This window comes from Notolepis coatsorum, assembly GCF_963971535.1.
Source record: "Notolepis coatsorum genome assembly, chromosome: 5".
NCBI lineage: Eukaryota > Metazoa > Chordata > Actinopteri > Aulopiformes > Paralepididae > Notolepis > Notolepis coatsorum.
This window is the reverse complement of record NC_140169.1, coordinates 53,529,810-53,556,257: the sequence shown is the minus strand read 5'-3', so window position 1 is coordinate 53,556,257 and position 26,448 is coordinate 53,529,810. Positions and strand designations below refer to the sequence as shown.

At 42.8% G+C, this 26,448-nt stretch overlaps 1 protein-coding gene across 1 annotated transcript in view; it reads left to right on the top strand.

The window, feature by feature from the left end:
• LOC311228190 (uncharacterized protein) overlaps nucleotides 1-16,881 on the top strand; it is a gene marked incomplete at its 3' end in the record, with an annotated part of 33,744 nt that extends 16,863 nt beyond the window's left edge. The window contains exons 3-7 of the mRNA XM_084314102.1: nucleotides 6,688-6,798; nucleotides 9,862-9,954; nucleotides 12,187-12,259; nucleotides 16,261-16,462; nucleotides 16,871-16,881. Coding sequence (XP_084170228.1) covers nucleotides 6,688-6,798; nucleotides 9,862-9,954; nucleotides 12,187-12,259; nucleotides 16,261-16,462; nucleotides 16,871-16,881 — 490 coding nt within the window. The remainder of the gene's footprint in view (nucleotides 1-6,687; nucleotides 6,799-9,861; nucleotides 9,955-12,186; nucleotides 12,260-16,260; nucleotides 16,463-16,870) is intronic.
• Nucleotides 16,882-26,448: the final 9,567 nt, after the last annotated feature.

The window sequence follows — 26,448 nt, the reverse complement described above, 5'->3', positions numbered from 1 at the left end:
GTCCAAGACTTTGGATTCTCCCAAGACACCGTCGGCCAGATGGGATACCGCCAGCGGCTTCTCTAACCCCCCCCTCCTACTGTCTTACAACCAGCGGGACCCCCCCCCCCCTTAGTGTATCCAGCTATAATCATCTAAGTACCATCGCTATCGTTTCCTAAATATTCCAGGTTGTATACTTACTCCCTGCGTAACCAGAGATTGGACATTCAATGTTGATTTACCTACGAATACTCATTTGCCATAAAAGTGCATATTTCATATTTCAAATCATAAATGTAATTAAGTGATCGTTAACCTTTTGTTGACCTTTTGCTGTATTAAACCCTCGATTTGGTACATTTGTGTGGATTCGTTTCATCAGGTGGGAAAGTGTTCATCATACTTATATCTTGTACTGGGTGGCCAGAAGTTAAAGTACATGAGGTAGTGGTATTAAATATCATATCTAACAATACAGTCAGGGAATTGTACCCCTCAGTTACAATTGGTCCTTCGAGCCGGATGGTAACTAGTGTAATATTAATATAGTGTTATTAATATCGAAATGGCCTATGATGAACACTCCACGAAACGATCCTCCTAACCTAGAACGCCCGCGGCGCAGACGACAGACACCTCAGTACTTAGAGGCTTACACTGTCAGTCAACTACCTAGCCTTCGACAAACGGTAAACGCGGTAAAAGTAGAAAGTAAAATTATGTCTGACCTTAACGACCAGGTTTCCCCGACCACAGAGGCCCTAGTAGGTCCTAATGTAACTGACCAAGCTCACGGTGGGGACCAGGAGGGAATTGACATGCCTTTACCCCCCGCCACTACCCAAGAAGTAGTCCCCGACCAGCCCCGGGAGGAAGACAACCCTACAGAGAGAGAACTCTGCACGGAAGAAGAGGAGGAGAGCGCCGAGGAACTAGAGCTCCAGGACTCCCCTACGAGTACCCCCAGGAGCGGCTCACGCAGGAGCGGCTCACCTCCACAACCGCCTTCCCCCAGAGAAGCGGCGAGGATGCTACAACAGGCGTTCCTCGTCCGCCTGACAGCCTCTACCGAACGCGATCGACTTCAGGGTGAACGCGATCGTCTCCAAGCACAGACGCTTAGCGAGCACGAACATTTTACCATTAAAAGAGAACGCCTCCAAGCGCAGCGACGGAGCGAAGAAGAGCGCATACGCCGGGAGATGAGACGCCTTCAGACGGAAATTAATATGGTAAGAGACCGGGCCGCAGCAGAGCGCGCCGCAGCAGAGCGCGCCGCAGCAGAAGCCCAGCGCGCCGCTGACGGTGCCCAAAGACAAGCAGAGCGCGCCGCCGCCGAAGCCCAGCGCGTCGCTGACTATGCCCGAAGAGAAGCAGAGCGCGCCGCAGCCGGAGCCCAGCGCGCCGCTGACTATGCCCAAAGAGAAGCAGAGCGCAACATCGACCTCATCCAGCGCCAAGCCGAGCGCGACAGACTACAAGCCGAGCGCGACAAGTTAATGGCGCAGCTAAGGAAGCGGCTGATGATCCCCAGGGCAACACCCTCTCCCTCCACCAGGGGTTCAAGGAACTCGTCGAGACAACAGTCAAGAGCAGCGCCTCCTAAACGAGCAAGCGACCCTGAACTTGACCAACAGACAAAGCCTATACCCCCCGCAGACCCCCTTCCCAGACCGGTCCAAGCGAGACCCAGCTACAAGGAAGGAGCGGCATACACTGCGGAGAAGCAAGATAAACGATTACAGGATCTGGAAGATCTGATAGAGGAAGAAGAGGGAGAGGAGGAGAACCAAGCCCGACGACAGCACAGTACTCCACCGGACCAGGAGGTCCCATACAGTCCAGGCTATACCCCCGCGGCGCTGCGCTACAGACCCCCGATTCTATTCACGGGTGAGCACGACGCACGACCAGCCCCGAGGAATAGCACCTGGACCAGCTGGCTATGGTACCCTGCCGGTACCAGCCCACAGAGAGGCGCGAGAGGAGACTCGCCTAGGAGGCCTCTCCCCCAACGCTCGCCGATGTATCCGCCACCCACGGCGTCATACATTGCGATACCGAACACCAGACGGAGTGTGTACAGAACACTCGCCAGACAATATGACCCGTTGGGATGTATTCTACCTTACACCACCAGGGCAAAGATGATTGTACGAGCACTATGGGACAAGGACCAGGGCTGGGACGACCCAATACCCGCACACCTTGCCTCAACATGGAGAGAGTGGGAGACGGAACTCCGCTCACTCCCAGGTGTCAATATATGCCGCAGCTACTTCCCATCCACAGTGAGGCCAGAGACATGCGAGATTGAGCTACACGTCTTCAGCGACGCCTCCGAAGTAGCCTACGGATCGGTGGCCTACTTGCGTGCCCAAGAGATGGGAGGAAAGATACACACTGCTTTCATCCTGGCCCGCTCAAGAATAGCCCCACGTAAGCAACAATCTATCCCACGTCTAGAGCTCTGCGCAGCCCTCGCAGGAGCGCATCTAGCCACGTTAATCCAACGTGAACTCACCATTCCGGTGCACAGAACAATCTTGTGGTCAGATTCCACGACAGTACTCACATGGATCAAGTCTGATTCATGCAGATACAAAGTCTTCGTGGGAGTCAGAGTCACCGAGATTCAAGAGTTAACAGAAGAAGCGAGCTGGAGGTATGTGGACACCAAACACAACCCAGCTGACGTCATCACCCGGGGAATGTCTCTGGATGACCTAACCCGTCGCAACATCTACAGTGACGGACCAGCATTCCTCAAGCTCCCGGAAGGAGATTGGCCTACGCCCACCCCGAGGGAAGCAAGTAACGAGGAGGCTGAGAACAAGAAACCTATGTTCTGTGGCCTGAGCACTGTCGCCTCCACAGACCCCAACATAGATGACTGCATTACCCTAGAGAGTGCGCAGCAAAGAACATTCCTGCGGCACCACCCAGAGATTCAGTCCACCACTGACATGTCAGCAGCTGACTACGAAGAAGCAGAACTTCTTCTACTACAACGAGCCCAGAGAGACTCGTTCCCCGATGAGCTAGACTGTCTACAGGGAGGAAACCCCGTCCCATCAGACAGCAGACTGATTCACCTGGCACCAGAGAGTGACGCCCATAATCTCATCAGAGTGGGTGGTCGCCTGCGGAGAGCCCCCGATCTACCAGATGACATTAAGTACCCGATCGTCTTGAACAGCCGACACAAGGTCACAGAGCTGATCATAAAGAAATACGACGAGGATGTACACCACGCAGGAGCAGAGAGAGTCTTCGCGGAGATCAGACGTCGTTATTGGATATTGCAAGGGAGAGAAGCAGTACGGCGCTTCCAGCGAACCTGTCTAGACTGCCGTAAGTGGCGCGCGCAGCCCAGCATACCACGGATGGCTGACTTGCCCCCCTGTCGCCTCCGAATCGGCGACAAGCCATTCCACTCCACAGGCATGGACTGCTTTGGCCCGTTGTATATAAAGAGAGGAAGAGGCACCGAGAAGCGGTGGGGTATTGTATTCAAATGCATGACCACCAGAGCGATACATATCGAGCTCCTTCCGACCATGAGCACAGACTCATTCCTTATGGCCTTCCGGAGATTCACATCACGGAAAGGAAAACCGTCTACATTGTTGTCTGATCACGGGACCAACTTCAAAGGCGGAGAAAGAGAGCTGAGAGAGAGCTTCCAAGCTATGGGCCCAGAACTTAAGACCCACCTCGCTCCAGCCCAGATTGACTTCCAGTTTAATCCCCCGAACGCACCCCACTTCGGTGGAACCTGGGAACGAGAAGTACGTTCTATAAAGACAGCCCTGTACGCCGTACTCGGAGCCCAGACTGTGGCGGAGGAAGTCCTAATGACAGTCCTCACGGAGATCGAGGGAGTATTGAACTCAAAGCCCCTCGGTTACGTCTCCAGTGATGTAGCAGATGTCGACCCAGTCACCCCCAACACACTCCTAATGGGGCGGCTGGACCCCGCGCTACCCCAGACAATGTACAGGCCTGAAGAAGCGAACGGCCGAAGAATGTGGAGGTACAGCCAAGTACTAGCTGACAAGTTTTGGAGCAGCTTCCTACTTCACTACCTACCGTCTCTACAGACCCGCCAGAAGTGGGTAAAAGAGAGAGACAATTTGACAGAAGGAACAGTCGTCATGATTATTGACCAGTCACTACCCAGAGCTATGTGGCCGGCTGGCCGCGTAAGCAAAGTGATCACCGGTGCCGATGGCAAGGTCCGAGCAGCTGAAGTACTCGTCCAAGGGCGCACTTACACACGTCCCGTGGCGAGGCTCATAGAACTGCCCCGACTCCCAGATACTATCGATGATGACCATGACCCTATGACTTTGTGAGTTGACTGACCCTTACAGCGGACCTTGAGTGGTAGACAGTGCGGTTAATCTGTCTCTGCTTAGCTAATTAGGTGGGACTAATTAGGGGGCGGCTGTTGTGAAGGATCAGATTAAACCGAATATATATATTTATTTATATATATATATTTAATTGTATTTGTATATCGTTTGATATCCCCTGTATATTCCTTGTACAATATGCATTGAATATCCCTTTAGTCTACTAAACAGCCCATAATAGTTTCATTCTACCATTGGACGAGAACCTGGCGCCAGGTTGCCATACCCCTAGGTCCAAGTTCAATCGTGCCGCCTAACATGTCGTGGCAAGCCCCGGTTCCGCGCAGGAATATGTCGGGCGAAATACGAATGGTACTATTTGTTCATAGCGCATATATATATGGCGCAAGTAAAGTAGAACTTCTTTTTAGTCCAGTTCTTTACCCTCCAACAGAGTGACAGACGCAAAGCCTCCCCACGACGCATGTGTGGTGTAGTAAGGCCTACTTGGCCCAGAATAGGCATTGAGATATCGTGTAGATTAATAGTTGAATAGTCATAGTTTGGCACTATACCGTCGAGTTGGACGTATTCTATTAAGCTAATAATAGTCTATTTATGTATGGTGCATCGTTCGGTTAGAGTTATAAAGTTATCAGTACCCCCATCGTTCCTGACGTTATCTGGACGCTTAACCAGGCTGAGCAGACCCCTAGTGGTGCTTGCATCCGAGGAGCTCCGGGCCAAGAGCGACTGGACCTGTATATTGGATTACTCTACCCGGACGATGGCGAGCCTTCCACGGCTTGGATTATGCTTTGTGTGCTTTGATTATTCCATGGATAAAGGCCAACACTGCAGAGTGTTGGAACTACCCCCCGGAGAGGACTCCAGGTGAGACGGCGCTCTACACTAGTGAGGTCGCCTCACGTCTCTCCGTTGTGGACCGGCAGCTACCGTCCACAGAGGGTCCAGCTGTATTCGTCTGCGGTCCGAGGTTCTGTGGGCACTGTGTCCAAGACTTTGGATTCTCCCAAGACACCGTCGGCCAGATGGGATACCGCCAGCGGCTTCTCTAACCCCCCCCTCCTACTGTCTTACAACCAGCGGGACCCCCCCCCCCCCTTAGTGTATCCAGCTATAATCATCTAAGTACCATCGCTATCGTTTCCTAAATATTCCAGGTTGTATACTTACTCCCTGCGTAACCAGAGATTGGACATTCAATGTTGATTTACCTACGAATACTCATTTGCCATAAAAGTGCATATTTCATATTTCAAATCATAAATGTAATTAAGTGATCGTTGTATACACCTTTTGCTGTATTAAACCCTCGATTTGGTACATTTGTGTGGATTCGTTTCATCAGGTGGGAAAGTGTTCATCATACTTATATCTTGTACTGGGTGGCCAGAAGTTAAAGTACATGAGGTAGTGGTATTAAATATCATATCTAACAATACAGTCAGGGAATTGTACCCCTCAGTTACAGGTAAGATGAGGGTCTCTTAACTCTCCATGACTGTTGTCCATCTTAGAACTCAGCAGTGATGTCATGACATCATCATGACATGATCATTAGTCAGAGTAACAGTTCCGTCTCTGATTGTGTTGAAACCCACTCCGTCAGGAGAGACCAGACTCCCATGTACCCAGCTGGTAATGATGACTTCCTCCAGTGGGCTCAGGGTGGGATGAGAAATGATGATGAAGATGATGGTGGTGATGATGATGATGATGATGATGATGATCAGGGCTCTACACTAACTTTTCCCCCAAGGAGCACATGTGGTCCTAAATGAAAAAGTACACACAAAAATGTAGGAGCACACAAAGAAATGTTTGGACCGTAGTGAAAAGTTTTCAAAGTTTTATTAACAAAGCAGTCCATGACGGAGCCGCTCCGTCACAAGTGGAAATAACTTCTGTTAACTGCAAAGATATCTACAAAGCACGGTAGAAAAGACCCAACCCTAGAGTTTGTAATAATTAGTATGTTCTCCATTGCATCTGTATGTATAGTGTCATGTAAGTCCAGGTGGGCTGGACATCTTGAGAGACTCAAATAAAACTGATTATCATCATCATTATTATGAATATGATGTGTGTTTAGTGAGTATCTATGATATATCTATGATCATCATCATTATTAAATATGAATATGACGTGTGTTTAGTGTGTATCTATGTTCTATCTATGATCATCATCATTATTAAATATGAATATGACGTGTGTTTAGTGTGTATCTATGTTCTATCTATGATCATCATCATTATTAAATATGAATAGGACGTGTGTTTAGTGTGTATCTATGTTATATCTATGATCATCTGTCTTTGTTCAGGTTCCATCAGGAGAGACCAGTCTCCCCTGTACCCAGCTGTGTGTCCATGAAGAGTGACAATTCCATGGATATACCTATCTACTTCAAAGATGGACACCCGTCACCTGAGAGGTCAGATCTCATGACATATTCAGTCTGTGAGGGCTGTGTGTGTGTGTGTGTGTGTGTGTGTGTGTGGCTGTGTGTGTGTGTGTGTGTGTGTGTGTGTGTGTGTGTGTGTGTGCGTGGGTCATGAGCAGATAACAGGGACTCTTAAAGTTATCCGTGAAACGGACAACCACTAGACTGCTTACGCAGATATTTTAGGAGAGGGGAAAATTAAACAACAGAAAACAACCTTTACAGGTGGAAATCTCAAAGTGAGTAATTAAGAAAATAAATCAAGTCCCAAAAAACAGGACTACTCTCAATAAAGAGGTATAGTATAAAAGTAAATAAGCCACAAGGACACCTCCTAATAAAGGAGTTTATATTGGAAAAAGTTAAACAATAAACCTCCACTAAGGGAGTTTATGTGTAGAATCAACGTGAGTAGCCTAAAATAAGAATGACTACCATAAAGCTAAATTCTGAATCAGAGATCAGACTACACTTCAATATAATGAGCGTGACCAAAAGGACAACCAACACTAGGAAATGAAAAAGCAGTTGACACTGCGATCTCCAAACTTAAATAGACTCCACATGGCCATAGGCACAGCTGCACTGCATCAGGTGCAATCAAGCCCACACACCTGCCGACCCATGAGGCAATTAACCACAGGGAACAGGGATTGACAGCTATCCCTCACAGAAAGGTGAAATAAGGCAAAAACCATGACAGGACCCCCCCTCTAGGGGGCGGTTCCAGACGGACCCTCTGAGACACGTCTCCGAAACTCCCGAACAAGCTCAGGGTCCAAGATGTCCCTGGCCGGAACCCACGTGCGCTCCTCTGGCCCATAACCCTGCCAGTCCACCAGGTACTGTATACCCCTACCAACCCGCCTACTGGACAGGATACGCCGTACAGTATACACAGGTTGGCCATCAACGAATCGAGGGGGAGGTGGAGGTCTCTCTGCAGGAACCAACCTGCTCCTCCGAACCAGCTTAAGGCGGGATATGTGAAATGTAGGGTGTACCCTCATTGACGAGGGTAACCGAAGACACATCGTGACCGGGTTTATCTTGCGAACAATAGTGAAAGGGCCCACAAAACGGGGAGCGAGTTTGCGCGACTCCACCCATAATGGAAGGTTGCATCTGGAAAGCCACACCTGTTGGCCCATACGGTAGGAAGGTGCAGGGCGACGGTGTACATCCGCCAATGATGATGATGATGATGATGATGATGATGATGATCAGGGCTCTACACTAACTTTTTCCCCAAGGAGCACATGTGGTCCTAAATGAAAAAGTACACACAAAAATGTAGGAGCACACAAAGAAATGTTTGGACCGTAGTGAAACGTTTTCAAAGTTTTATTAACAAAGCAGTCCATGACGGAGCCGCTCCGTCACAAGTGGAAATAACTTCTGTTAACTGCAAAGATATCTACAAAGCACGGTAGAAAAGACCCAACCCTAGAGTTTGTAATAATTAGTATGTTCTCCATTGCATCTGTATGTATAGTGTCATGTAAGTCCAGGTGGGCTGGACATCTTGAGAGACTCAAATAAAACTGATTATCATCATCATTATTATGAATATGATGTGTGTTTAGTGAGTATCTATGATATATCTATGATCATCATCATCATCATTATTAAATATGAATATGACGTGTGTTTAGTGAGTATCTATGATATATCTATGATCATCATCATTATTGTGTGTCATGTCTTTTATGCTTTGAAGTGTCATGTACAGTATGTCTCTTGTCCCTGTTTTGTCCTGTTTTGTCTTGAATGTATAGAAATTCAGCTGTTTGTGATATCATGCCTTAAATTGCCCCTTGCGGGACTAATAACGTTTTTTTAATTGAATTGAATTATGAATATGATGTGTGTTTAGTGAGTATCTATGATATATCTATGATCATCATCATTGTTATGAATATGACGTGTGTTTAGTGTGTATCTAAGTTCTATCTATGATCATCACCATTATTAAATATGAATATGACGTGTGTTTAGTGTGTATGTGTTCCATCTATGATCATCATCATTACATTACATTTACATTTACATTTAGTCATTTAGCTGACGCTTTTATCCAAAGCGACTTACAAGTTCTGTACGACAAGCCATCAGGAAGGGCACAACTCTATCAGCTGAGCAACAATGTTCATCAAAGTGTTGAGTGCTACAGTGTAGGTTAGTTTATTAGGACAAGTGCATGACAGTACGGTTAGTTAGGGTTAGATTTTTTTATTTTTTTTTTTTTTTTTTTTTTTTTTATTCAGATAATGGTTGAAGAAGTGCGTCTTTAGTCGACGGCGAAAGATTGGACGTGATTCGGCTGTCCTAACTGGGGTGGGTAGTTCATTCCACCATTGTGGGGCAAGGACTGAGAATAGGCGACTTCTCTTTGATGACCCTCCCGGAGCTTGGATAGGAGTAGGTCTGAGGCGGCCAGAAGATGCAGAGCGTAGGGGTCTTGAGGGTGTGTAGTTAGAGACCATTGACCGGAGGTAGGCGGGAGCGGTTCCCTTTGCCGCACGGTATGCTAGGTCGAGGGCCTTGAAGCGGATTCGTGCAGCAATGGGGAGCCAGTGCAGGTCACTAAGAAGTGGGGTGACATGGGCCGACTTCGGTAGGTTTGAGATCAGGCGGGCCGCTGCGTTCTGAATGAGTTGAAGAGGCTTAGTGGCAGTGGCCGGGAGGCCAGCGAGCAGTGCATTGCAGTAGTCGAGGCGGGAGATGACTGTTGATTGGACGAGGAGTTGGGTGGCTTCTTTTGTCAGGAAGGGGCGTATCCTTCTGACGTTGCTCAGGAGGAATCGGCAGGTTCTGGTCGTCGCTGCGATGTGAGCAGAGAAGTTCAACTGGTCGTCGAGGACAACACCAAGGTTCTTGGCGGTCGGGGACGCAGTCACAGCTGTATTCTCGACTGTGACTGTGTTATTAAATATGACGTGTGTTTAGTGTGTATCTATGTTATATCTATGATCATCATCATTATTAAATATGAATAGGACATGTGTTTAGTGTGTATCTATGTTATATCTATGATCATCTGTCTTTGTTCAGGTTCCATCAGGAGAGACCAGTCTCCCCTGTACCCAGTGACAATTCCATGGATATACCAATCTACTTCAAAGATGGACACCTGTCACCTGAGAGGTCAGATATCATGACATATTCAGTCTGTGAGGGCTGTGTGGCTGTGTGTGTGTGTGTGTGTGTGTGTGTGTGTGTGTGTGTGTGTGTGTGTGCGTGGGTCATGAGCAGATAACAGGGACTCTTAAAGTTATCCGTGAAACGGACAACCACTAGACTGCTTATGCAGATATTTTAGGAGAGGGGAAAATTAAACAACAGAAAACAACCTTTACAGGTGGAAATCTCAAAGTGAGTAATTAAGAAAATAAATCAAGTCCCAAAAAACAGGACTACTCTCAATAAAGAGGTATAGTATAAAAGTAAATAAGCCACAAGGACACCTCCTAATAAAAGGAGTTTATATTGGAAAAAGTAAAACAATAAACCTCCACTAAGAGAGTTTATGTGTAGAATCACGTGAGTAGCCTAAAATAAGAATGACTACCATAAAGCTAAATTCTGAATCAGAGATCAGACTACACTTGAATATAATGAGCGTGACCAAAAGGACAACCAACACTAGGAAATGAAAAAGCAGTTGACACTGCGATCTCCAAACTTAAATAGACTCCACATGGCCATAGGCACAGCTGCACTGCATCAGGTGCAATCAAGCCCACACACCTGCCGACCCATGAGGCAATTAACCACAGGGAACAGGGATTGACAGCTATCCCTCACAGAGGTGAAATAAGGCAAAAATAGACAGCTGTCCCTCACAGAAAGGTGAAATAAGGCAAAAACCACAGTCTCTCAGTTCCAGATGTATTTCCATAAGGGACTACTCTCACATCAGTGCTCTGCATGCTGTACTGTTTACCATGTCTGTTTTCTGTGTAGCTTAGAGTCTCACATCTGTGATTGAATGACTCAGTCTCAACACTTTCCTCAGATGTTGTTGATATGGTGTATTAGTTGTGTAATAGAATAAACAAGGGGACAGACATGATGGAGCTATAAATACCAGCTGCCACTGCCAGGGGGACTTATGTTAAAAACACAACAAAAGAGGGGGAAGGAAAGGTACAAACATGGGGTAGGCAGTCTACTGAAGAGAGAATAGGGGAATAACATGGCTGCTGACCCTGGGACTGCAGACAATATACTGCGCTAATTTAGCCACTACAGCTGACCCACTAATCCTGACTTTCAGGGGAGGAAGTGGGGTGTAATGCAACAGCTAACAATTTCCATTGATACAACAGAGTGCAACAGATTCCATCCACCTAGCAGAGGAGAACCAAAGAAATCAGTGGCGTGTTTGTTCACAGCTTAACATCCAAACATACACATGTGGGTGAAAAAGAGCGTTACTTAACTTGGGGAACGATGATATGTGGACGGCCTCAGCCAAGCCGTTCCTTGGTCTCACAGTAACATAGTTGGGTTGAAGGAAGAGGATCTCGGGCTGTGAATGGGGGGCAGAGCTGAGCACCTGCTCAACCAATCAGAAGGTGAAGGCAGGCGTCTCAGGTCTCCCCATGATGATTAGTTCACACATCACTCACAGCTGTTGCTTCCATCTTGTTCAATATTAGTCACTCATCTCTCTAGTCCTAGTCAGCACAGCCATGGCGCAGGGGGAAAAGGGTTAATCCACATATATGAATCAATAATATTCAGAAAAAGGGTTAATCCACATGTTAATCAATAATGTTCAGAAAAGGGATTAATCCAATCCAATCCAACTTTATTTATAAAGCGCTTTAACAGCCACAGGGGCACAAAGTGCTTTACAGAGGGAGCATATTAAAAACTATAAGCAGCACTAAAAATAGATAAAAAAAACAAGAGTAGCAAAACAGAGAAGAAAAAAATAGGTAAACATAGGCAGCAATACAAATTTAAATAGATCAGAGTACTAAAAAAATATATATATATATATTTAAAAGCAAAGGACACAGTAACAGAACAATAAAACAACAACACAGTAAGACAATAAGATCATAAAATCAACAAGCTATATGGTGTCAAAAGCCAGAGAGAAAAGGTGGGTCTTTGAAACGGGGCAGTGATGAGGCCTGCCTAATCTGCAGTGGCAGCTCATTCCACATTTTGGGGGCGACAACGGAGAAAGCACGGTCCCCCCTGAGCTTACGCCTAGTTGTAGGCACTACTAGGATCCACATGTTAATCAATAATGTTCAGAAAAGGGGTTAATCCACATGGTATGCACGGAAACACAGTACTTGTCTACACATAGGGCAGCAGAGTCCTGTCAACCTGTGACACATGTCTATATTTTCTCCACAGAAATCACCAGGAGAGATCAGAGGTTCTCTGTGGTCAGTCTGCCCAGGATCATCAAACAGACCTGATCTTCACGGTGTGTTCTGAAATTCATTATTAGACAATGAATAATAATATAATTAAATTCTGGGTAAAGCAAATCCAGAGATTTGTTTTTAAACATGTAATACCCTGATTTACATCTGTTATGTCCCTGATCCACATCTTCCCCCACCTGCTGGACAATTCCCATCGTTCACCCTTGGACCACACTCCCCAGTGCATATACCCTCCTGGTGCACTGGTGGTGGCTCTTTAATATTTCCATATTCCTCTGTGTCCTTCCCCTGTTACTGTGTCGTCTCCCAGTGTGTCTCTGGCCCTCCATGCTCCCCTGTTAGTGTCATGTTCCTATTCCTTGTGTTGAGTGTTACTCTTGTCTAGTGTTCAGTCTTGTCTTGCATTAGTGTCACTTTAGGCTGCCAGTCTGTATCCCCTCCCAGGTGTGTCTCGTTGCCAATCAACCCTCATGTGTCTCGTTTGTCAATTAGTCTGTGTATTATTGGGCTGTCCCCGACTAAGGATTTGGATGGTCGACTATGATTGGCCAAAATGTGCCGTTAGTCGACTATTGGTCGACAAAAAAAAAAAAAAAAAAAAAAGTATAATATTTTTTATATATATATATTTTTTAAATTTTTTATCATTCCATTTGGGCTGTGGGGGTGCTTAATGTCTGAAGGAGTCGACTGAAGGCTTCTTGTCCTCTGCAAAAGCATGCAATTGGTCCACTGATGGATACATCTTGATATTTGTCGTATAGTGTGTTCATTAGATGGTGAAATCCTCTTTCAGTGCCTCTGTGCCTGTTTTCGTAGGCAGTTAGCCTCTGGTATGCGTGCCATTAGCGTTAGCCACGCGTCTAGGCCTCTTTTCTTTTGGAAAGAATGATTTTTTTTTTTAAATGTCTTATATATATTCGACTAAGAGGTTGGCCAGTCGACTAATAGGGGTCAGCCCAGTGTGTATATATGTCTAGTCTGTCCTGTCCCTCCTTGTGGGTTCATTATCTCATGTTAGTGGTTGTTTCCTGTCGTGGTTCATGTTACAGCGCGCACACACCAGCCAGGCAGGCAGGCAGGCAGGCAGGCAGGCAGGCAGGCAGGCAGGCAGGCAGGCAGGCAGGCAGGCAGGCAGGCAGGCAGGCAGGCAGGCAGGCAGGCAGACGGGCAGGCGGGCGGGCGGGCGGGCGGGCGGGCGGTCAGGCGGGCGGGCAGGCGACCAGCGCTTCACTTTCGCTCCCATGTTAACGGACGTAGCTGTGCCCACCGGCCGCAAGCGGGCGCGGGACTCGTGGGCTGGAAGCGATCGTTTTCGCTTTGGTTGGATTCAGAGGCGTGCCGTGCGCCGCGCGCATTTTCACAGAAATACACTCAATATCTGCATTCTTACCACACATTGTTCAACCAGCTAATGTGTCTGTATCTTTCCCAATACAAACAAACCATATTACTATACTTTTTCAAGAGTACAGTCACACTGATCATCATTCTAAAATGAATTCTAACATTCTAATTAATTATATAAAAACTGGTTATACATGCAAAATGGACAATAGAACGCTGGAACTGGAAATCTTAAATCGATCGTTTTCGCTTTGGTTGGATTCAGAGGCGTGCCGTGCGCCGCGCGCATTTTCACAGAAATACACTCAATATCTGCATTCTTACCACACATTGTTCAACCAGCTAATGTGTCTGTATCTTTCCCAATACAAACAAACCATATTACTATACTTTTTCAAGAGTACAGTCACACTGATCATCATTCTAAAATGAATTCTAACATTCTAATTAATTATATAAAAACTGGTTATACATGCAAAATGGACAATAGAACGCTGGAACTGGAAATCTTAAAAAAAAATCTTCAAACGGGGACTGACTTCACATAATAGACTATTACTATTTACAGCTGTTCCAATGTAAATGTGCCTTCCTCCGAGCACTTTCGCCCGCTCTGAAGTCAGACTCGGTGTGCCCGGCCACGCGCGCTGTTCTCGCGCGGAACCCGCTAGTGCATGTGTGCGCGGCTGGTGTGTCTGGGCTGTTACTGTCATTTGCTATCGTTCCTGTACCTCGTCTAGTAAGTCTGATTCCAGTTCATGTTAGGTTCATTCGTGTTTTTCCCCCGTGTAGTTTTATGTACCTTATTCTAGGTTTTGGTTCTCGTTTTTTTAAAGTACCTTTGTTTGTTTACATTTAGTTATAACTTATAAGTAAGTAAAGCTCTATTTTTTTTATCTACACTCCGTCTCGTCCTGCCTGCTTCCTCCTCTGGCTGTCTGCATTTGGGTTCTAGTCGTTCTACCTCCCACAACACCACCATGCTGTCTAAGCTTAACATACACATTCCAGGGCGGCTGGGTGGCGCAGCAGAGATTGCGCTCATCCCCAATGCAAGAGACTCTGGTCTCGAATCCAGGCGTCAGCGGTGCCTCGGGCTTGGGCCGACCGTCATACTGGCTCAATTGGCAGAGTCAGCGGGTGGTAATCTGGACGTTGTGGACAGCGACTCCTACAGGTCGGTTGGGGGACGCCTGCACAGCAGAGACAGGAAAATGGCGGGGGCAGTGTGAGCCTCCCACGCGTTACTCCTCGCCAATGAGAGTCCGCGCTGGCAGGTGAAAAGATGTGACAGGCTGCCTCCTCGTGTACCGGAGGGGTCACGTGATGCAAGGCTTCTATCCTCCCTACAACCTACCAGTGGGGGGCATATGCGAGCAACGTTCAAGACAGTGGGGAGGGGAGAATTGGAAACACGAAATTGGAATGGGAGAAAAATTGAAAATAAGGAGAAAAAGTGGATACAAAAAAAACATACACATTCCAAATGTGAGATTCAATTGATATTGAAATGTTTTGTGCATATAATATGTAACATTCCAGATTGATCCACATATTATATTATGTTCAGTGATTTATAATTGACTAGACATACTTTTCCAATGTTTTAAGGCTGGTTCAGTATACTAAGACGTTTAATAATAATTATTGTTCACGTTCATTGACATGAATGAACGACCTGGAAGAGTTTATTTCCGTTTGAACTTCATCACAGGAACAGGAAGTGAGAGAGGCGGGAGAGTTAGCGTGGTTTTCCCAGAGTTGATACAGTAGCTTACAGTACCAGTGATCCCACCAGTGAAGAATCCTATTATCTGGTTCATCTGCTTCAGGAGAACATCGTGACTTGTATCTGTTTCAGGAGAACATCATGACTTGTATCTGTTTCAGCTGCTTCAGGAAAACATCGTGACTTGTATCTGTTTCAGCTGCTTCAGGAGAACATCGTGACTTGTATCTGTTTCAGGAGAACATCGTGACTTGTATCTGTTTCAGCTGCTTCAGGAGAACATCGTGACTTGTATCTGTTTCAGGAGAACATCGTGACTTGTATCTGTTTCAGGAGAACATCGTGACTTGTATCTGTTTCAGCTGCTTCAGGAGAACATCGTGACTTGTATCTGTTTCAGCTGCTTCAGGAGAACATCGTGACTTGTATCTGTTTCAGCTGCTTCAGGAGAACATCGTGACTTGTATCTGTTTCAGCTGCTTCAGGAGAACATCGTGACTTGTATCTGTTTCAGGAGAACATCGTGACTTGTATCTGTTTCAGGAGAACATCGTGACTTGTATCTGTTTCAGGAGAACATCGTGACTTGTATCTGTTTCAGGAGAACATCGTGACTTGTATCTGTTTCAGCTGCTTCAGGAGAACATCGTGACTTGTATCTGTTTCAGCTGCTTCAGGAGAACATCGTGACTTGTATCTGTTTCAGCTGCTTGAGGAGAACATCGTGACTTGTATCTGTTTCAGCTGCTTCAGGAGAACATCGTGACTTGTATCTGTTTCAGCTGCTTCAGGAGAACATCGTGACTTGTATCTGCTTCAGGAGAACATCGTGACTTGTATCTGTTTCAGCTGCTTCAGGAGAACATCGTGACTTGTATCTGTTTCAGCTGCTTCAGGAGAACATCGTGACTTGTATCTGTTTCAGCTGCTTGAGGAGAACATCGTGACTTGTATCTGTTTCAGCTGCTTGAGGAGAACATCGTGACTTTTGTGAAAGAGGAGCTGAAGACGTTCCAGAGGATTCTGAGTCCAGATGACCCAGCGTGCTCAGAGAGTCAGATGGAGGAGGAGCAGAGGAGCAGCGCCAGGGAGGGAGCTCTGAAGATCACACTCCACTTCCTGAGGAGCATGGGGCAACATGAGCTGGCTGTCACTCTGGAGAGCAGTAAGAGACTGTCTTCACTAGTTTAATATGATGATATGTCTCTGGAGAGCAGTAGGAGACTCTGTCTTCACTAGTTTAATATGATGATATGTCTCTGGAGAGCAGTAAGAGACTCTGTCTTCACTAGTTTAATATGATGATATGTCTCTGGAGAGCAGTAAGAGACTGTCTTCACTAGTTTAATATGATGATATGTCTCTAGAGAGCAGTTAGAGACTGTCTTCACTAGTTTAATATGATGATATGTCTCTGGAGAGCAGTAAGAGACTGTCTTCACTAGTTTAATATGATGATATGTCTCTGGAGAGCAGTAAGAGACTGTCTTCACTAGTTTAATATGATGATATGTCTCTAGAGAGCAGTTAGAGACTGTCTTCACTAGTTTAATATGATGATATGTCTCTCTAGAGAGCAGTTAGAGACTGTCTTCACTAGTTTAATATGATGATATGTCTCTGGAGAGCAGTAAGAAACTCTGTCTTCACTAGTTTAATATGATGATATGTCTCTGGAGAGCAGTAAGAGACTGTCTTCACTAGTTTAATATGATGATATGTCTCTAGAGAGCAGTTAGAGACTGTCTTCACTAGTTTAATATGATGATATGTCTCTGGAGAGCAGTAAGAAACTCTGTCTTCACTAGTTTAATATGATGATATGTCTCTGGAGAGCAGTAAGAGACTGTCTTCACTAGTTTAATATGATGATATGTCTCTAGAGAGCAGTAAGAGACTATCTTCACTAGTTTAATATGATGATATGTCTCTGGAGAGCAGTAAGAGACTGTCTTCACTAGTTTAATATGATGATATGTCTCTAGAGAGCAGTAAGAGACTCTGTCTTCACTAGTTTAATATGATGATATGTCTCTAGAGAGCAGTTAGAGACTGTCTTCACTAGTTTAATATGATGATATGTCTCTCTAGAGAGCAGTTAGAGACTGTCTTCACTAGTTTAATATGATGATATGTCTCTGGAGAGCAGTAAGAGACTCTGTCTTCACTAGTTTAATATGATGATATGTCTCTAGAGAGCAGTAAGAGACTGTCTTCACTAGTTTAATATGATGATATGTCTCTAGAGAGCAGTAAGCGACTCTGTCTTCACTAGTTTAATATGATGATATGTCTCTAGAGAGCAGTTAGAGACTGTCTTCACTAGTTTAATATGATGATATGTCTCTCTAGAGAGCAGTTAGAGACTGTCTTCACTAGTTTAATATGATGATATGTCTCTGGAGAGCAGTAAGAGACTCTGTCTTCACTAGTTTAATATGATGATATGTCTCTAGAGAGCAGTAAGAGACTCTGTCTTCACTAGTTTAATATGATGATATGTCTCTGGAGAGCAGTAAGAGACTGTCTTCACTAGTTTAATATGATGATATGTCTCTAGAGAGCAGTAAGAGACTGTCTTCACTAGTTTAATATGATGATATGTCTCTAGAGAGCAGTAAGAGACTGTCTTCACTAGTTTAATATGATGATATGTCTCTAGAGAGCAGTAAGAGACTGTCTTCACTAGTTTAATATGATGATATGTCTCTAGAGAGCAGTAAGAGACTGTCTTCACTAGTTTAATATGATGATATGTCTCTGGAGAGCAGTAAGAGACTGTCTTCACTAGTTTAATATGATGATATGTCTCTCTAGAGAGCAGTTAGAGACTGTCTTCACTAGTTTAATATGATGATATGTCTCTCTAGAGAGCAGTAAGAGACTCTGTCTTCACTAGTTTAATATGATGATATGTCTCTGGAGAGCAGTAAGAGACTCTGTCTTCACTAGTTTAATATGATGATATGTCTCTGGAGAGCAGTAAGAGACTGTCTTCACTAGTTTAATATGATGATATGTCTCTGGAGAGCAGTAAGAGACTGTCTTCACTAGTTTAATATGATGATATGTCTCTAGAGAGCAGTAAGAGACTGTCTTCACTAGTTTAATATGATGATATGTCTCTAGAGAGCAGTAAGAGACTCTGTCTTCACTAGTTTAATATGATGATATGTCTCTAGAGAGCAGTAAGAGACTGTCTTCACTAGTTTAATATGATGATATGTCTCTAGAGAGCAGTAAGAGACTGTCTTCACTAGTTTAATATGATGATATGTCTCTCTAGAGAGCAGTAAGAGACTCTGTCTTCACTAGTTTAATATGATGATATGTATCTGGAGAGCAGTAAGAGACTCTGTCTTCACTAGTTTAATATGATGATATGTCTCTCTAGAGAGCAGTTAGAGACTGTCTTCACTAGTTTAATATGATGATATGTCTCTGGAGAGCAGTAAGATACTCTGTCTTCACTAGTTTAATATGATGATATGTCTCTAGAGAGCAGTAAGAGACTCTGTCTTCACTAGTTTAATATGATGATATGTCTCTGGAGAGCAGTAAGAGACTGTCTTCACTAGTTTAATATGATGATATGTCTCTAGAGAGCAGTAAGAGACTGTCTTCACTAGTTTAATATGATGATATGTCTCTAGAGAGCAGTAAGAGACTGTCTTCACTAGTTTAATATGATGATATGTCTCTAGAGAGCAGTAAGAGACTGTCTTCACTAGTTTAATATGATGATATGTCTCTAGAGAGCAGTAAGAGACTGTCTTCACTAGTTTAATATGATGATATGTCTCTGGAGAGCAGTAAGAGACTGTCTTCACTAGTTTAATATGATGATATGTCTCTCTAGAGAGCAGTTAGAGACTGTCTTCACTAGTTTAATATGATGATATGTCTCTCTAGAGAGCAGTAAGAGACTCTGTCTTCACTAGTTTAATATGATGATATGTCTCTGGAGAGCAGTAAGAGACTCTGTCTTCACTAGTTTAATATGATGATATGTCTCTGGAGAGCAGTAAGAGACTGTCTTCACTAGTTTAATATGATGATATGTCTCTGGAGAGCAGTAAGAGACTGTCTTCACTAGTTTAATATGATGATATGTCTCTGGAGAGCAGTAAGAGACTGTCTTCACTAGTTTAATATGATGATATGTCTCTAGAGAGCAGTAAGAGACTCTGTCTTCACTAGTTTAATATGATGATATGTCTCTAGAGAGCAGTAAGAGACTCTGTCTTCACTAGTTTAATATGATGATATGTCTCTAGAGAGCAGTAAGAGACTGTCTTCACTAGTTTAATATGATGATATGTCTCTAGAGAGCAGTAAGAGACTCTGTCTTCACTAGTTTAATATGATGATATGTCTCTAGAGAGCAGTAAGAGACTCTGTCTTCACTAGTTTAATATGATGATATGTCTCTGGAGAGCAGTAAGAGACTGTCTTCACTAGTTTAATATGATGATATGTCTCTAGAGAGCAGTAAGAGACTCTGTCTTCACTAGTTTAATATGATGATATGTCTCTAGAGAGCAGTAAGAGACTCTGTCTTCACTAGTTTAATATGATGATATGTCTCTAGAGAGCAGTAAGAGACTGTCTTCACTAGTTTAATATGATGATATGTCTCTAGAGAGCAGTAAGAGACTCTGTCTTCACTAGTTTAATATGATGATATGTCTCTAGAGAGCAGTAAGATACTCTGTCTTCACTAGTTTAATATGCTGATATGTCTCTAGAGAGCAGTAAGAGACTCTGTCTTCACTAGTTTAATATGATGATATGTCTCTGGAGAGCAGTAAGAGACTCTGTCTTCACTAGTTTAATATGATGATATGTCTCTAGAGAGCAGTAAGAGACTGTCTTCACTAGTTTAATATGATGATATGTCTCTGGAGAGCAGTAAGAGACTGTCTTCACTAGTTTAATATGATGATATGTCTCTAGAGAGCAGTTAGAGACTGTCTTCACTAGTTTAATATGATGATATGTCTCTGGAGAGCAGTAAGAGACTGTCTTCACTAGTTTAATATGATGATATGTCTCTGGAGAGCAGTAAGAGACTCTGTCTTCACTAGTTTAATATGATGATATGTCTCTGGAGAGCAGTAAGAGACTGTCTTCACTAGTTTAATATGATGATATGTCTCTGGAGAGCAGTAAGAGACTCTGTCTTCACTAGTTTAATATGATGATATGTCTCTAGAGAGCAGTAAGAGACTCTGTCTTCACTAGTTTAATATGATGATATGTCTCTGGAGAGCAGTAAGAGACTGTCTTCACTAGTTTAATATGATGATATGTCTCTGGAGAGCAGTAAGAGACTGTCTTCACTAGTTTAATATGATGATATGTCTCTGGAGAGCAGTAAGAGACTCTGTCTTCACTAGTTTAATATGATGATATGTCTCTAGAGAGCAGTAAGAGACTCTGTCTTCACTAGTTTAATATGATGATATGTCTCTAGAGAGCAGTAAGAGACTGTCTTCACTAGTTTAATATGAGGATATGTCTCTGGAGAGCAGTAAGAGACTCTGTCTTCACTAGTTTAATATGATGATATGTCTCTGGAGAGCAGTAAGAGACTGTCTTCACTAGTTTAATATGATGATATGTCTCTAGAGAGCAGTAAGAGACTCTGTCTTCACTAGATTAATATGATGATATGTCTCTAGAGAGCAGTAAGAGACTCTGTCTTCACTAGTTTAATATGATGATATGTCTCTAGAGAGCAGTAAGAGACTGTCTCCACTAGTTTAATATGATGATATGTCTCTAGAGAGCAGTAAGAGACTCTGTCTTCACTAGTTTAATATGATGATATGTCTCTAGAGAGCAGTAAGAGACTCTGTCTTCACTAGTTTAATATGATGATATGTCTCTGGAGAGCAGTAAGAGACTGTCTTCACTAGTTTAATATGATGATATGTCTCTAGAGAGCAGTAAGAGACTCTGTCTTCACTAGTTTAATATGATGATATGTCTCTAGAGAGCAGTAAGAGACTCTGTCTTCACTAGTTTAATATGATGATATGTCTCTAGAGAGCAGTAAGAGACTGTCTTCACTAGTTTAATATGATGATATGTTTCTAGAGAGCAGTAAGAGACTCTGTCTTCACTAGTTTAATATGATGATATGTCTCTAGAGAGCAGTAAGAGACTCTGTCTTCACTAGTTTAATATGCTGATATGTCTCTAGAGAGCAGTAAGAGACTCTGTCTTCACTAGTTTAATATGATGATATGTCTCTGGAGAGCAGTAAGAGACTCTGTCTTCACTAGTTTAATATGATGATATGTCTCTAGAGAGCAGTAAGAGACTCTGTCTTCACTAGTTTAATATGATGATATGTCTCTGGAGAGCAGGTAGAGACTGTCTTCACTAGTTTAATATGATGATATGTCTCTAGAGAGCAGTTAGAGACTGTCTTCACTAGTTTAATATGATGATATGTCTCTGGAGAGCAGTAAGAGACTGTCTTCACTAGTTTAATATGATGATATGTCTCTGGAGAGCAGTAAGAGACTGTCTTCACTAGTTTAATATGATGATATGTCTCTAGAGAGCAGTAAGAGACTGTCTTCACTAGTTTAATATGATGATATGTCTCTGGAGAGCAGTAAGAGACTCTGTCTTCACTAGTTTAATATGATGATATGTCTCTGGAGAGCAGTAAGAGACTTTGTCTTCACTAGTTTAATATGATATGTCTCTGGGGAGCAGTAAGAGACTGTCTTCACTAGTTTAATATGATGATATGTCTCTAGAGAGCAGTAAGAGACTGTCTTCACTAGTTTAATATGATGATATGTCTCTGGAGAGCAGTAAGAGACTGTCTTCACTAGTTTAATATGATGATATGTCTCTGGAGAGCAGTAAGAGACTCTGTCTTCACTAGTTTAATATGATATGTCTCTAGAGAGCAGTAAGAGACTCTGTCTTCACTAGTATAATATGATGATATGTCTCTGGAGAGCAGTAAGAGACTGTCTTCACTAGTTTAATATGATGATATGTCTCTAGAGAGCAGTAAGAGACTGTCTTCACTAGTTTAATATGATGATATGTCTCTGGAGAGCAGTAAGAGACTGTCTTCACTAGTTTAATATGATGATATGTCTCTGGAGAGCAGTAAGAGACTGTCTTCACTAGTTTAATATGATGATATGTCTCTAGAGAGCAGTAAGAGACTCTGTCTTCACTAGTTTAATATGATGATATGTCTCTAGAGAGCAGTAAGAGACTGTCTTCACTAGTTTAATATGATGATATGTCTCTGGAGAGCAGTAAGAGACTCTGTCTTCACTAGTTTAATATGATGATATGTCTCTGGAGAGCAGTAAGAGACTCTGTCTTCACTAGTTTAATATGATGATATGTCTCTAGAGAGCAGTAAGAGACTGTCTTCACTAGTTTAATATGATGATATGTCTCTGGAGAGCAGTAAGAGACTGTCTTCACTAGTTTAATATGATGATATGTCTCTGGAGAGCAGTAAGAGACTGTCTTCACTAGTTTAATATGATGATATGTCTCTAGAGAGCAGTTAGAGACTGTCTTCACTAGTTTAATATGATGATATGTCTCTGGAGAGCAGTAAGAGACTGTCTTCACTAGTTTAATATGATGATATGTCTCTAGAGAGCAGTTAGAGACTGTCTTCACTAGTTTAATATGATGATATGTCTCTAGAGAGCAGTAAGAGACTGTCTTCACTAGTTTAATATGATGATATGTCTCTCTAGAGAGCAGTTAGAGACTGTCTTCACTAGTTTAATATGATGATATGTCTCTGGAGAGCAGTAAGAGACTGTCTTCACTAGTTTAATATGATGATATGTCTCTGGAGAGCAGTAGGAGACTCTGTCTTCACTAGTTTAATATGATGATATGTCTCTAGAGAGCAGTAAGATACTCTGTCTTCACTAGTTTAATATGATGATATGTCTCTAGAGAGCAGTAAGAGACTCTGTCTTCACTAGTTTAATATGATGATATGTCTCTAGAGAGCAGTAAGAGACTGTCTTCACTAGTTTAATATGATGATATGTCTCTGGAGAGCAGTAAGAGACTGTCTTCACTAGTTTAATATGATGATATGTCTCTGGAGAGCAGTAAGAGACTCTGTCTTCACTAGTTTAATATGATGATATGTCTCTAGAGAGCAGTAAGAGACTGTCTTCACTAGTTTAATATGATGATATGTCTCTGGAGAGCAGTAAGAGACTGTCTTCACTAGTTTAATATGATGATATGTCTCTAGAGAGCAGTTAGAGACTGTCTTCACTAGTTTAATATGATGATATGTCTCTGGAGAGCAGTACGAGACTGTCTTCACTAGTTTAATATGATGATATGTCTCTAGAGAGCAGTTAGAGACTGTCTTCACTAGTTTAATATGATGATATGTCTCTAGAGAGCAGTAAGAGACTGTCTTCACTAGTTTAATATGATGATATGTCTCTGGAGAGCAGTAGGAGACTCTGTCTTCACTAGTTTAATATGATGATATGTCTCTAGAGAGCAGTAAGAGACTCTGTCTTCACTAGTTTAATATGATGATATGTCTCTAGAGAGCAGTAAGAGACTCTGTCTTCACTAGTTTAATATGATGATATGTCTCTAGAGAGCAGTAAGAGACTGTCTTCACTAGTTTAATATGATGATATGTCTCTGGAGAGCAGTAAGAGACTCTGTCTTCACTAGTTTAATATGATGATATGTCTCTAGAGAGCAGTTAGAGACTCTGTCTTCACTAGTTTAATATGATGATATGTCTCTAGAGAGCAGTAAGAGACTGTCTTCACTAGTTTAATATGATGATATGTCTCTAGAGAGCAGTAAGAGACTGTCTTCACTAGTTTAATATGATGATATGTCTCTGGAGAGCAGTAAGAGACTGTCTTCACTAGTTTAATATGATGATATGTCTCTAGAGAGCAGTTAGAGACTGTCTTCACTAGTTTAATATGATGATATGTCTCTGGAGAGCAGTACGAGACTGTCTTCACTAGTTTAATATGATGATATGTCTCTAGAGAGCAGTTAGAGACTGTCTTCACTAGTTTAATATGATGATATGTCTCTAGAGAGCAGTAAGAGACTGTCTTCACTAGTTTAATATGATGATATGTCTCTGGAGAGCAGTAGAGACTCTGTCTTCACTAGTTTAATATGATGATATGTCTCTAGAGAGCAGTAAGAGACTCTGTCTTCACTAGTTTAATATGATGATATGTCTCTAGAGAGCAGTAAGAGACTCTGTCTTCACTAGTTTAATATGATGATATGTCTCTAGAGAGCAGTAAGAGACTGTCTTCACTAGTTTAATATGATGATATGTCTCTGGAGAGCAGTAAGAGACTCTGTCTTCACTAGTTTAATATGATGATATGTCTCTAGAGAGCAGTTAGAGACTCTGTCTTCACTAGTTTAATATGATGATATGTCTCTAGAGAGCAGTAAGAGACTGTCTTCACTAGTTTAATATGATGATATGTCTCTAGAGAGCAGTAAGAGACTGTCTTCACTAGTTTAATATGATGATATGTCTCTGGAGAGCAGTAAGAGACTGTCTTCACTAGTTTAATATGATGATATGTCTCTGGAGAGCAGTAAGAGACTGTCTTCACTAGTTTAATATGATGATATGTCTCTAGAGAGCAGTAAGAGACTGTCTTCACTAGTTTAATATGATGATATGTCTCTAGAGAGCAGTAAGAGACTGTCTTCACTAGTTTAATATGATGATATGTCTCTAGAGAGCAGTAAGAGACTGTCTTCACTAGTTTAATATGATGATATGTCTCTGGAGAGCAGTAAGAGACTGTCTTCACTAGTTTAATATGATGATATGTCTCTAGAGAGCAGTTAGAGACTGTCTTCACTAGTTTAATATGATGATATGTCTCTGGAGAGCAGTAAGAGACTGTCTTCACTAGTTTAATATGATGATATGTCTCTAGAGAGCAGTTAGAGACTCTGTCTTCACTAGTTTAATATGATGATATGTCTCTAGAGAGCAGTAAGAGACTCTGTCTTCACTAGTTTAATATGATGATATGTCTCTAGAGAGCAGTAAGAGACTCTGTCTTCACTAGTTTAATATGATGATATGTCTCTGGAGAGCAGTAAGAGACTGTCTTCACTAGTTTAATATGATGATATGTCTCTAGAGAGCAGTAAGAGACTCTGTCTTCACTAGTTTAATATGATGATATGTCTCTAGAGAGCAGTAAGAGACTGTCTTCACTAGTTTAATATGATGATATGTCTCTAGAGAGCAGTAAGAGACTGTCTTCACTAGTTTAATATGATGATATGTCTCTAGAGAGCAGTAAGAGACTGTCTTCACTAGTTTAATATGATGATATGTCTCTAGAGAGCAGTAAGAGACTGTCTTCACTAGTTAATATGATGATATGTCTCTAGAGAGCAGTAAGAGACTGTCTTCACTAGTTTAATATGATGATTGTCTCTAGAGAGCAGTAAGAGACTCTGTCTTCACTAGTTTAATATGATGATATGTCTCTAGAGAGCAGTTAGAGACTGTCTTCACTAGTTTAATATGATGATATGTCTCTAGAGAGCAGTAAGAGACTCTGTCTTCACTAGTTTAATATGATGATATGTCTCTAGAGAGCAGTAAGAGACTCTGTCTTCACTAGTTTAATATGATGATATGTCTCTAGAGAGCAGTTAGAGACTGTCTTCACTAGTTTAATATGATGATATGTCTCTAGAGAGCAGTAAGAGACTGTCTTCACTAGTTTAATATGATGATATGTCTCTAGAGAGCAGTAAGAGACTGTCTTCATAGTTTATACATATGATATGTCTCTAGAGAGCAGTAAGAGACTCTGTCTTCACTAGTTTATTATGATGATATGTCTCTAGAGAGCAGTTAGAGACTGTCTTCACTAGTTTAATATGATGATATGTCTCTAGAGAGGCAGTAAGAGACTGTCTTCACTAGTTTAAATATGATGATATGTCTCTAGAGAGCAGTAAGAGACTGTCTTCACTAGTTATACTCATGATGATATGTCTCTGAGAGCGTAGGACTGTCTTCACTAGTTTAATATGATGATATGTCTCTAGAGAGCAGTAAGAGACTGTCTTCACTAGGGGGGGGGTTAGTTG